Raw genomic sequence first — 14,001 nt, 5'->3', positions numbered from 1 at the left:
TTCCTCTGTCATAATTACAGATGTGAGCATGTGATTACAGAACAACACAAAGCAAACCGGTGTCTGAGCATCAGCCCTAACACATTTACTATATTTTTACAAAAATACTTCTTACCGTTTTTGATGCATGATTGCAGGTTCTGCTGGACGTCCCATGCAATCTGCTGCACCACGCTGGCGTTTGCTGGCACGTATGCCAGCTGCAGCTCCTGGTAGCACAACAGAGGCGGCAGGCCGTTCAGATGGAAGCTTTGGTAGTGTGTGGCATTCGGGTAGTTGGTGAACGACACTTTCTGCCGTAGGACGATTAGGATAGCAGAGAAGAGCAGCGGCAGAGCGATTTCCACCAGTGTGACCAGGATCTGACGCTTCTGCAGAGCACACGGTAAAACACAAGATCAGTGAGGAAACACAAGGAGAGGTACATATGCATGTGTGAAGAAAGGGTAATAATAATAATAATAATAAAAATAAAAAAAATAAAAAAAATTAATAATAATAATAAAAAAATATATATATAATAATAATAAATAATAATAATAATAATAATAATAATAATAATAATAATGATAATAAAAATAAATAATAATAATAATAATAAAAATAATAAATAAAATAATAATAATAATAAAATAATAATAATAATAAAAAAATAATAAAATAATAATAATAATAATAATAATAATAAATAAAATAATAATAATAATAATAATAATAATAATAATAAAAATAATATTAAAAAATAAATAAATAATAATAATAATAAAATAATAATAACAATAATAATAATAATAATAATAAAAATAAAAAAAATAATAAAATAATTAATAATAATAATAATAATAATAATAATAATAAAAATAATAATAATAATAAAATAAATAAATAAATAATAATAATAATAATAATAATAATAATAATAATAATAATAATAATAATAATATAATATAAATAAATAAATTAATAAATAAATAAATAATAATAATAATAATAATAATAATAATAATAAAAATAATATTAAAAATAAATAAATAATAATAATAATAAAATAATAATAACAATAATAATAATAATAATATAAAAATAAAAAAATAATAAAATAATTAATAATAACAATAATAATAATAATAATAAAAATAAAAAAATAATAAAAATAATTAATAATAATAATAATAATAATAATAATAATAATAATAATAATAATAAAAATAATAATAATAATAAAATAAATAAATAAATAATAATAATAATAATAATAATAATAATAATAATAATAATAATAATAATATAAATAAATAAATAATAAATAAATAAATAATAATAATAATAATAATAATAATAATAATAACAATAATAAGTAGTAGTTCTGGGTTGCAGCTGGAAGGGCATCCACTGTGTAAAACACATGCTGGATAAGTTGGCGGATCATTCCGCTGTGGCGACCCCTGATTAATGAAGGGACTAAGCAGAAGGGAAATGAATAAATGAATAATAGTCATAATATTCCCTGGAATCTCACTGGTTAATGTTTTTTATGGTTTAGATCATTTATTAACATAAAATACTTTTATTCAACTTTAAACAATTTCTTTTCGATACAAAATGTCTCTATTTCTATACACATTATACATTTATTTATACACACTGTACAGCCATTGAAAAACACAAGTTAAACCTGTTAAAGTGAATGCAGACTATCAAACAAATATTCATTAATTTCACGAAAAGGAAAGACAAGACAAGCAAGTAAAGAAAAGTGTATATATATATCTGACCTCTTTTAATGCTCTGTTTACATACTTTGCACTATAAAATGATTGCAATGCAGAATCGAGATCAGGGAAGTTAAAACAAAACTAGATTTCCCTCAGTGCATCTCTTGTGCAGAGCAAAATATCCGGCACGATGCGAGTTAAAAAGCAACCATCAAAGGAAAGCTTTAAACAGAACAACTGTTGTCTTACGTTTATAAAAGACAGCCTCAAATCTAATCTCAGAGGCCAAATATGGGAAGGAACAGAAAAGATATTCAGCAGAGCAATAGAGCCGGCAAGTTAAATCATTAGAGTAAATAAGGTGAAGGAGGGTAATGATTAAATCTGACATCACGCCTTTCCTGTGCTTGTGCAGTTCTACCCGCTGAAACCTTTACTTGTTTTTTTTAAGATGGTAAAAGCGATTTGGTTCATTTTCAAGGCAAGATTTGCAAATATTTAAAGATTTAGCAAGAATCTATAAAGAAATCATGCATCACAGCAAACTATACATGTATATGAGTGTATATATACATATTCACTCTCAGAAATAAAGATACAGGAGCCGTCACTGGGGCAGTCCCTTTTTAAAAGACATATATTTGTCAGCCAATTCGAATGTTATCACTTGAATGAATGGGCATTATCAGTGGTAATCAGCTGATTGATATGGGCCAGCAGGAGCCTTCTGTGCCTACTGGTAGGCTTAGAAGGCTATTATCATACATCCACATGGTAAATCAGCTATAATCACATACGGCTGCAAGTTACCAAGAATTATTTATATTATTAATTAAATTTCCCATTAATTGTATTTTATTAACATCTAGCCCAAGCCAAAACCCAACTGTCACAGTAATGTAAAAACACATCTGGGTCTCGAGTCTTCTCTATTAGTATAGCTGATTAACCATGTGGATTATAACAACCTTCTGAGCCTAACAGTATGCGCAGAAGGCCCCTACTGGCCCATATCTATCGGCTGATAACCACTGATAACGCCCATTCAATCGAGTGATAACAATTGAAGTAGATGTATTCATGGGGTCCACAGTGGTACCTGAAAGGTACTTTTTAGGTACATTTGGGCACTAATATAGACCTTTGAGGGATCACTTTGGCTACTAATATGTATCTTTTGAAAAGGTACTACCCCAGTGACAGCTCCAGTACCTTTAATTCTGAGAGTGTACAGTTGAAGTCAGAATTATTAGCCCTCATGTTAAATTCTTTTATATTTTTCTAATTTCTGTTTAACGAAGAGAATTTTTCTTCAACACATTTCTAAACATAATAGTTTTAATAACTCATTTCTAATAACGGATTTCTTTTATCTTTGCCATGATGAAAGTACAAAATTATTATTTGAGTGTTTTGTGGTATATAGACATGGGACAATAACAGTGTTCAAGGTATACTGCGGTTTGGAAAATTCAAGGTTTTAAAACAGCCAAAATTTTCTGCTAAATTATCTGCATCCTAAGGTATGTGTAAGATTTTTTATTTACGTTTTTTTTTAAGGACAACAGTATCTCCAGCAGAAAAGATATCCAAAGATTCTGTTTTAATTTGTACAAAAATCTGTGTTTTTGAAACAAACAAAGACAGCAGAATGATTGATTTAATTACTTATTTGAATTACTTAGCTTAACATCCCAGCAGGCACACAAATTTATAAGACGTTAATATTACGTTAGATGTAGGTTGTGACATCAGGTGACCAAAATTCAATGTCTAGCCAGTGTCTAAGCACAACGTTAATTTGACCTCCAATAATGACGTCAAATGACGTTGATATTTGATTGATTTTAGATTGTGTTGGAAAGTGACCAAAATCCTACGTCGAGCCAACGTCTTAAACAAACGTCATATTGAGGTCAAATACTGACACTTATTCATCAGGTATGGCAACCAAAATCCAACATCTGATAGATAGTCAAGCTGTAACACCATTAGACGTTGATATTTGGTTGATTTTAGGTTGGATGTTAGACACTGACGTCGGCCTGACGTTGGGTTCTGATGTCAACTTGATTTTCAATTCCAAACAAAATGCAATGTCCCCTCGATGTTAGGGTACAACATCAATCTGACGTCCTGTGCCTGCTGAGGTGTTTACTGTTCCAAAATATTTGAAATGTTTCTCAAAATTAAATATATTATGTTCAAAAGAGTTTTTATTTTTTACCCAGACATTTAAAAATAATACATTTTAGAGTAGTAATCAATACCGTGCAAACGTGATATTTTTATCCAAGGTTATCATACCGTCACAATCTTATACCGGCCCATGCCTAGTGGTATATATATATATATATATATATATATATATATATATATATATATATATATATATATATATATATATATATATATATATATATATATATATATATATATATATATATATATATATATATATATATATAAACTACAAATACTCAAAATACACACAATACATACCTAATAACTACACATTTAAAAAAAAAAACAGTACTACAGTAGCTACAATAAGACTATTAAACAAGTTTTTGCCAAAATATCAAAACCGTTTCTGCGTTAGCGTAAGCAGGTATTTTACAGAGCTTTAAAAATACTCAAAAAAAGTCTCTGTCAGTGTTTTCAAACTACTATATTTGATTTACCAAAATCATACAAGTGCCAATTTTACATTGGTCACATCCATAACGGAGAGACGTCACATCCATAACCAAGCTTTTTCATATAAATGCAAAAATATAATATTAAATCAATCATGTTTGTTCTATAGTGGGCAACTCTTATCTTGTCGATTATGATTATTTCTTTTGGGTTGTGCAGTTTAACAAACAAAGTATGTTGTATGCTTTTGACTCTTTTTCGGTCACATACAAAACGCATGTTTATTTTCCTCATTTAAAATATAAAAAGCATTTACAGATTGATATTTTTCTGATCTCTTAACTCTGTAGTTAGTTGTTCTGGAAAATATAAGCAGATGTTTCAATATAAAGTTAACATACACTTTCTCTGTGAAATTATGTTTCGAGATTTTACTGCAAATGTCGCATCCATAACGCTGGAATTGCTCAACACCAACATTTGAGGACATTTGAAATTCTTAACTAGAAAATCATTTAACGTTAAAGGATTAACTTTAAAACCAAATAAATAAATGTTACACACTAACATTCAAAAACACAACATTCTTATGCTCATTCAACCTTCATTTATTTCACAAAAATATCCTTCAGAATCTTAAATATTAATTAACGCTTAAAAAATTGGGGGTTTTTTCTCCTTGTGATTCAAAGCTGAAATGTCAACATCATTACGCCAGTCTTCAGTAGTCCTGTTACGATATCTATTTTTTGTCGAACTACATATCGCACCAAAATATATTGCGAATAACGATATCATTGTCATTTGAAGACCATTTCATGCCACTCGTTATATAATGCCAGAATGACAATATAATATCATCACAATGCAAGTACACTCTTCCAAAAAAAACATAACAATATTTTATTTATAAGAATATTTCATTTAAATAAAGTCTTTTTAACAATTTAAAACGAAAGCATTGGAATCAGAATGTGAAAACGCATATCCTAAATTAATAATAGTAAATGTTAACAAATAGTGCAAGGTAAAAGTAACAGAGGCTGTGATATCTGCTACCAGAGCTATTTTCCGTTGTCAGACACCCACATGAAAATATACTACAGTAATTTACAGTAAATATTATAGTGTTTTTTTTAACCATACTGACACTGACACCTCCATAATAGTTTTTATGTATGGGCGATATATATTGCATCACCAAAAATGATTGAGGTCACGTGCATGTGTTGTGCGATAAATCCACATATTGATTATTGTGACAGACCCAGTCTTCAGTCTCCCACCATCATTCAGAAATAAGATAAATATGATGATCTTGATGCTTAAGAAACAGTAATGATTATCATCAATATTGAGCAACCACTACAGCAGTATATATAATCATATAGTTTTCAAATTGCATATGGAAGAAAAACTGATTTGATTGGTGTGCCTACTGTTTATCTAGTGTGGAAAAAAGTGTATGACAGGATTATAGAGTTAATTTGATGATTATTGTTAGGGATTATCATTTACTATTATGAATTGTTACTCATAATTAATGTAGAGCAGAAAATAAGTAGGATTAAATAAGCAAATGCTTCTTTCTATTACTATTCAGACATGTAAAACAGTTTTGGATTGTCTCATTTTATTTTGCTTTGTTTATTAATTTTCATTCATTTTCCTTCGGCTTAGTCCCTTTATTCATCGGGTGTCGCCACAGCGGAATGAACCGTCAACTTATCCAGCCTATGTTTTACACAGCAGATACCTTTCCAACCGCAACACAGTACTGGGAAACACCCATACACCCTCTTTATTAATATCATTGTAGTTTTCGCTCCATGTGATTCAAAGCTGAATTGTCATCATCATTACTGCAGACTTCAGTCTCACACGATCCTACAGAAATCAGTCTAATATGATGATCTGATACTTAAGAAACATTTATGAATGTTATCATATATATATATTATATATATATATCGATCGATCGATCGATCGATCGATCGATCGATCGATCGATCGATAGATAGATAGATAGATAGATAGATAGATAGATAGATAGATAGATAGATAGATAGATAGATAGATAGATAGATAGTCTGCATAATGTATATGAAAGAAAAACTGATTTGATTGGTGCTCCTACTCTATCTAAAGTGTGAAAAAAAGTATCTTAATAAGAATAAGATGACAGAATAATGGAGTTAATTTGATCATTATTGTTAGGGATTATCATTTATTATTATGAATTGTTACTTATAAATAATGTAGAGCAGAGTAGGAGTGGGATTAAATAAGCAAATGCTTCTTCGTATTCCTTTTCGGACATGTACTTTACATTAGTTCGGTATTGTCTTGTATTATTTGTTTTGTTTATTAATATAAATGTAGTTTTGTTTTTTTTGCATGTGATTCAAACTGAATTGTCATCATCATTACTGCAGTCTTCAGTCTCACACGATCCTACAGAAATCCTACTGATGATTATCAATTTTGAGAAACAACTACAGCAATATATATACAGCTCAAAAAATAGATAAAGGGAACACTTGGAGTTACATTGTGTTGTTTTAGTGTTCCCTTTTTTTTTGAGCAGTGTATAAACATATATGCTGCGTCCCAATTCGCATACTTATACTACGCCCTAAAATTATGTAATTTTTTATGAAGGAAGAGTGTGTAACAGAAGAGTATGCAAGCTTTGGGACACACTAGATCGTTATGTTGCTTAGTTGCATCCCCTGTCAATCATCTCAACACATCATCCACATTTCTTTCATATTTAATTATCTACCGTATTGGAGAAGCAGCAGCAGGTTAATCAGCCATTTTATGCAGAGAAATCTCCTCAGGTCTTTGGGTAATTATGCATTCAGAAGTTAAAGTCCAATTATATCTTGATATACAGGGTGGACCATTTATATGGGTACACCTTAATAAAATGGGAATGGTTGATGATGTTAACGTCCTGTTTGTGGCACATTAGTATATGTGAGGGGGCAACTTTTCAGGATGAGTGGTGACCATGGTGGCCATTTTGAAGTCGCAATCTTGGATCCAACTTTTGTTTTTTCAATAGGAAGAGGGTCATGTGACACATCAAACCTATTGGGAATTTCACAAGAAAAAAAAAATGGTGTGCTATGTTTTAACGTAACTTTATTCTTTCATGAGCCCCCTCACATATACTAATGTGCCACAAACAGGACATTAATATCACAACCATTCCCTTTTTATTAAGGTGTATCCATATAAATGGCCCACTTTATAGGTTGACATTGTTGATGCAGATGAAATATAACACGGAAAACACGATTTTAAATATTTTCCAGTTGGCGAGATACTAACAAACAACTTTACTGAAGCTTCCCTACTTGACGGTCAGCCATGTTTGTAGTTTATATACACTTTTTATCATACTTTGTAGTTCTAATCAAATCCACGTCCAATGCGCAACATATTGTGTGCAATATTAGCAGTTATGGTCAGTTCTACACTTTGAATTTTTCCTGGAAATAATCAAATCGTGATCCTTTGGCATACTCTTTTCAACATACTATGGTTTGGGACACACTAATTCTATTTTTAAATACTATTTAGGATGGATAGCATGCGAATTAGGATGCAGCATCAGTTTTTATAATGCATATAGAAGAAAAAGAGATTTGGTTGGTGCTGCTAGTTTATTTAGCTTGCCAAAAAAAAGTGTATTAGGATGAAAATAAGATGACAGGATCATGAAGTTAATTTGATGATTATTGTTAGGGATTATCATTTATTATTATGAACTATTCCGTATAAATAATGTAGAGTAGAGAAGCGGGTAGGAATAAACAAGCATGCGCTTCTTCCTAGTCCTTTTTACACAAGTTAAAATAGTTTTGTATTGCCTTGTATTCTTTTCCTTTGTTTATTGATATTATTATAGTTGGATTTTTTTACATGTTTGAAATAGAATCTTTCCCAGTACTGGATTGTGGCTGGAAGGACATCCATTGCATAAAACATTTGCCGGAATAGTTGGCAGTTCATTCCACTGTGGCGACCCCTGAAATATAAGTGACTAAGCTGAAGGAAAATGAATAATTAAATTAAATAGAATCTCAAGTCTTAACTTTTTGTGGAAAGCATTATTTAATGACTGTCACTTTCGAGCAATTTTAATTAGCCCTAGCTGAACAGAAGTATTCATTTTAATTAATGGAAAAACATATTGTTTAATAACCCCAAATGTGTTTTTTTTTCCAATGCTGGCACATATCATTTCTCTAAATTCCTTGTTCAATGATGTTTGCCTACAATTATCACAAAACCAAATCAAACCAACCAATCAAAACTATCAACCATCTACAAATTTAATTTACTCCACTTAAACCAATGCCAAATATCATACATAAAGCAAAGACTCACTTGCTGAATGTAGTTCTTCCAGAGGAGCAATCCAAACTGTTGCCACACGGCCATTTTTTACTTCACGGTGCTTCACAACCTGCACAAAAAGACAAAAAAGCAAGCGTCAGCTCACTGTGCAAGACTTTTACAGAAATATGAGAAGAAACAAAATCATATCAGCGCCGTTCCAGGAATTTCACATCAGTGCTGAGTTTGTAAACAACATTTCACAAGCACACAAAGAAGACCAACTGTAGGACTTGTGTTGGAGATAAGAAACAAGAAGTTCTGGTTGCACAATGTGAAAGAATACTAAAAGTAACCTAGTTAGTTTAGTTACCTCAGTGAGTCCACGCTCGACACTTAAAGAGAAAATGAAAACCGGTAGCTTTCATAGTATTTGTTTTTTCCTACTGGTTACCAGTTTCTCAACATTCTTCACAATATCTTCTTTTGTGTTCAACAGCACTCAAATTGTTTTGTAACAAGTCGAAAGTGAGGAAAGAGTGACAGAAATTTTATTTTGTTGAGTGAACTATCTCTTTAAAGGACCATTTTTGAGGAAAACACAACACCTCACACAACATTCAGAACAAATTATAGATCATAATATCGAATTATGAATTATAATCAAATATCTACAGTCCTATCTTAACGGCTCTCAAGCAAAACCAGATATTCCTTCGTATTTATATGCATCACATTGAAGTAAAGCTGGTTTTATCTTCGCATTTTCTCCTTAACAATACAGGCTTATTTCAAGTATTGTTTGCAAATGCTAAATAGGGAAATCATATTAACATTAGCAGCTAACGACTATAGAAGTACAGCACTACTAGCTCACAGTCAAATAATAGAGCTAATGTTGTTTTGAAGCGATTTCAGACCGAATATATACCGAATGAGCTAATATATAACCAACTTTACCTCAATTCACATAACTAAGACTGACGTGTTGTTGATTATTTGACACCTGCCATCTTTCCTACACATGTAGATCAATATTAAACAAAAAGAAAGATTAATATTAGCCTACTGACGTGAAAGTGACATCATATTGATGTCATCTTAGTGATTGTCTATCATTATGTCACGCCACTAAATTTTATTAGCAGCTTTTGTTTTGTTTTGCTTTGTTGTCATCCTCCTTCTCTTTTTTTCGAAATGGCAGCCGTTTGTTTTACATTAAATATGAATCGTCGGTTTTCTTTAGTCTTGTTGTGATTCACATTTAAAAACTCGTTCATCAGCTTAATTCTGTCAGCAAACACAATAGAAAAACAGACAGGCGCGCGCGCACACGCACACATGCACACGCACAGCAGCTCACCTTACAGTCTCTCCGTCCTGCATCGGGCTAAAAATCGTGTCTTTCAGGCGGAACACATTGAGTAAATGCTCGCGGTCACCGATGAATTCGCTCGGGAAATATCACTCATAAGGGCAGTAATAACGCTGAAGATGATGATGATGATGACATTGCAGCGCAGCAGCCGAGCGCACACAACAAATGCCGTCACGTGACCTGCGCCAGCTGGGCGGCTACAATGATCATGTGACCGACGCGTAAGTTTGTTTCTAGGCGTGACAGACGTCAAAACGTCACCGCGCATATCATAAAGCATATCAAACAGGTGATTTTGCATTAGCCTACGGCCCTACGGTATATATATATATATATATATATATATATATATATATATATATATATATATATATATATATATATATATATATATATATATATATATATATATATATACAGTAGTAACAAACCTTTCATCAAAGTTGTCCTAAAACTGTTTTTATGTATGTGTTTACACACAATCGTTGCTCTGATTAAAAACAAATTGAATTTTCTAATTACTTTGCAAAGTATTCTGATATGAATAAAATAAATTACATTTGAATTAAGTTTAAATAATACTTATATATGTCAATGTAATATGTAAAAAATAAATAATATGAGCAATATCACACTAGTAGCAGTGCAATATGGCTGTATATCGGCTCTGGTGGGATGGCTTTCGTTGGCTCGAGGCAGCAGGCCGAGTGTCTTAGCATCCTACCAGTGACGATATACAGCCATAACGCACTGCTACTCGTGTGATATTGTTTATAAAACAGTTCGACGGCATAATTGTGTATATAAAAAAGGAAATTAAACACGGAGAGTCTAAAATACTTTTGTACAAGGAACTACTTTCTTCTGCCATTCATTCACATCTGCAGCTGACGTCAGAACGGAAGAAACCGTTACTACTTCACCAACGTCACTGTAGAGCTAGTGTTTGAATGATTCTCTAGCGTCATGTCTAAAGTATTGTGTACCAAGTACTCAGGGTTACACAAATGCGCAGATGGCAGTATAGGACTGGAAATAACCTATGGGGTGTGGTCCATAACCACTTCATCTAGTTAGCATTCAGTTAAGCTGCGGTCACACTTGACTTTTCCTCCCATAGACTTCCATTCATACGCACACGAATACGTCAGACCGGAAACGCAGGGTCATGCGTTAAGTTTCGCAGGTTGCTGCGGTGCAAAGTTCAAGCTTGGTGAACTCTGACCTGCGAAATCGCATCACTTGACTGCGTGAGACCCATCGAGGATCAAAACAAGACCTCTGTTGACAGAAATTTAAAACATGGAGCAATCGCTCGCTTTTTTAAAGTCTAATCATCTTGTTTAATCCCGCCCCTTTTCGTAGCGCCGCACGACAGAATTTCACACACACAAAGCCCAGTGTGACCGTAGCTTTAGTCACACTGCTGTAAATCACACGTGTTCGAGATGGAGTGAAGATTGTTCTTGGTGTTTGTTATAATGTGTGCTTATTGTGTGCGTTATTGACCAGTAAGTAATCTTTAAATCTTAATGTTAGACTTATTATCATTATTTAGCTTGGAAAGACTTCTTACATTTCTTTCACTATGAGGATGACTAAACAGTTTTCTGCCTTAAAGGCCTTCATTGTGAGCTCATTTAAGCTTATCAATTCAAATGTTGAAGTCAACTCCAATATGTTGTTTGCATGCACTTTACAACTGCAGCGAACAGTACTTGATTTGCGAGTTAATTGGTGATTATTGTGACTATACAACGCACATTAATGATGCCATTATTAGCAATGTATGTTTATTATAACAGCATCATCATGTTAATTTCTGTTGTTACACAATTCATATTGTTTAAATACCACTTATATATTTGAAAATGTATAGGGTTAGATTCAGTAATTATAAATGTGTGGTAATTTTGTATTTTCTACATTCATTTATAGGAAACCACACACGCACAAACACACCCATCTGCACACCAATTATATATGCTTGGAAGTTCCACATCCATCAACCAGATTAAAGTTTGTGTTTTGAGAACAGGACTGTTGCACCTCTTTTTAATGGAAGAGCATGGCTGGAAAGCGAGAGCTAGTGTAACGCACACAGTAATAATCGCAAATATGGTGACAAACAGGTGAGTTTGCATAACCTGCAGAATGCAGGTTTCACCAAGTTAAATTTAAGACATTTTAAGACATTTTTAACTCCATTATGAATAAAATTTTAGAAGTAATTTTTTAAATGGCCCAGATGGAAAAGGTTTATATTTATTTTATTATAATTTAATGCATTAATAATACAAATAAATATACAAATGAATAAATATTAATTTACAATAAATTAATACAAAATTAAAATATTTTAAATATTGTGTAAAAACAAGCAAGCTTTACTTGTATCATACACTTTTTGTTTCCGACATAAACTTTCTTTAAAATAAGAAAATTAACAAATGTTTTAAAATCTATAATGAACTAAATCTACGCACAACAATCTGTCTAGATCGGTGACTTGAGCAGTAAATACATGGAGCACTTTTAAACAAATGTTATATAAAGAAATAATTATGGTAAATACAGTTAAAATGTTTAAAACTTTTAAATAAAAAGTTACAAGCTTTATTAAGATAGATTGCAGGTGATTGCATGGGTTTTGGCCAGATTGGATAGCTAAACATGAACAAAGGAAAATTAAGACCTGTTTAAAGAGATTTAAGACCTACAACACAACATTTCAGTAAATTTAAGCCCTTTTTAAGGCTTAAATTTTAGATTTTCCAATTTAAGACATGTTAAGACCCCGCAGAAACCCTGATAATACAGGTGACACATTATAAGGCTGAATGGCATGAAAACAGAGATTTCCCAGTATTTCTGTTGCAATCAGGAGATCACAATTAACCCAGAAAAAGCCAGCGCAAAGCAAACTACCAGATCACTATGGTATAAATACACCACTACAACATATAAAAGACAAAGATTGACTTAGAAAGTCACTTAACGGTTCTGTAATGATTTGTTCTGCTGTAGTTTTTTAATGCTGTTTTTCTCTCCTAAGGGCATATTATGCAGTCTCTGTTGCCATCTTGTGGCGGATTGTCAACCATCTTTCCTCTGCTCAGTATGACAGGCTAATGCCCGCCGACACGCTGTCTCTCATTAATATTTAAAATAGGCACTATCCTTATAAATAAACTGCATAGTTGCAATCTAAACAACTACAGTGTTGACCAAAAAAGCCTCAAAAGTATTCATGGTTAGTTATTATGGAAGCTCTGATATCCAAATAAGTATAAATGTGAAAAATACTTGCTCGATATTTTAATAATCGCAGCCAAAAAAGCAATTACAAGACACTGGTTACTTCCTGAATCCCCAACAACCCAAGAATGAAATAGTAAATAATGTTTATGTGTTGGAGAAAATTATTGCATTTAAAAATATCTGGTCTAACTGGACTGATTACATTAGTTTGCTCCATCCAATCTTCGTAGAAATATAAAAATATTACTATCTAATTCCCATCCACAGAACAAACATTTTTACGACCCATTGCAGCCCCCTCTTAATCCTCTCTTTAGATTAAGAATTAATGTTGATAATATCTGAACTAAAGTTGAGTGAATAAAGCTTTGACCCTCTCTGACCTATGTATATTTAGTTATTGGTATTATTTATGTCACCACTTTATTGTTACTGTTACCTTCACATATTTTATTTGATGAACTGTTTTTATTTTGTTCTGTTACTTTATAGTTTGTAAAAAAGAAAATGTTTATCAATGGGAAATGTGCACTCTCTAGAGTGGAATCATTGTACTGTATTTATTGCTACTATAAATAAAAAATAATAAAAAAAAGCCTCAAAAGTACATTGTTGTTCAACAGATGCTATATTTCTCAAACTGTTTCCTCTGCTTGC

At 31.8% G+C, this 14,001-nt stretch overlaps 1 protein-coding gene across 1 annotated transcript in view; it reads right to left on the bottom strand.

Annotated features, from left to right (window-relative positions):
- LOC130220210 (phospholipid-transporting ATPase ABCA3-like) overlaps positions 1-10,262 on the bottom strand; it is a gene marked incomplete at its 3' end in the record, with an annotated part of 42,640 nt that extends 32,378 nt beyond the window's left edge. The window contains exons 1-3 of the mRNA XM_056452586.1: positions 10,069-10,262; positions 8,757-8,835; positions 116-371 (exon numbers count right to left, since the gene is read on the bottom strand). Coding sequence (XP_056308561.1) covers positions 116-371; positions 8,757-8,810 — 310 coding nt within the window. The remainder of the gene's footprint in view (positions 1-115; positions 372-8,756; positions 8,836-10,068) is intronic.
- Positions 10,263-14,001: the final 3,739 nt, after the last annotated feature.

Source organism: Danio aesculapii, unplaced genomic scaffold (assembly GCF_903798145.1).
Source record: "Danio aesculapii unplaced genomic scaffold, fDanAes4.1, whole genome shotgun sequence".
Taxonomy (NCBI): domain Eukaryota; kingdom Metazoa; phylum Chordata; class Actinopteri; order Cypriniformes; family Danionidae; genus Danio; species Danio aesculapii.
Note: the sequence above shows the minus strand (reverse complement) of the source record. Positions and strands in the feature narration are given on the sequence as shown.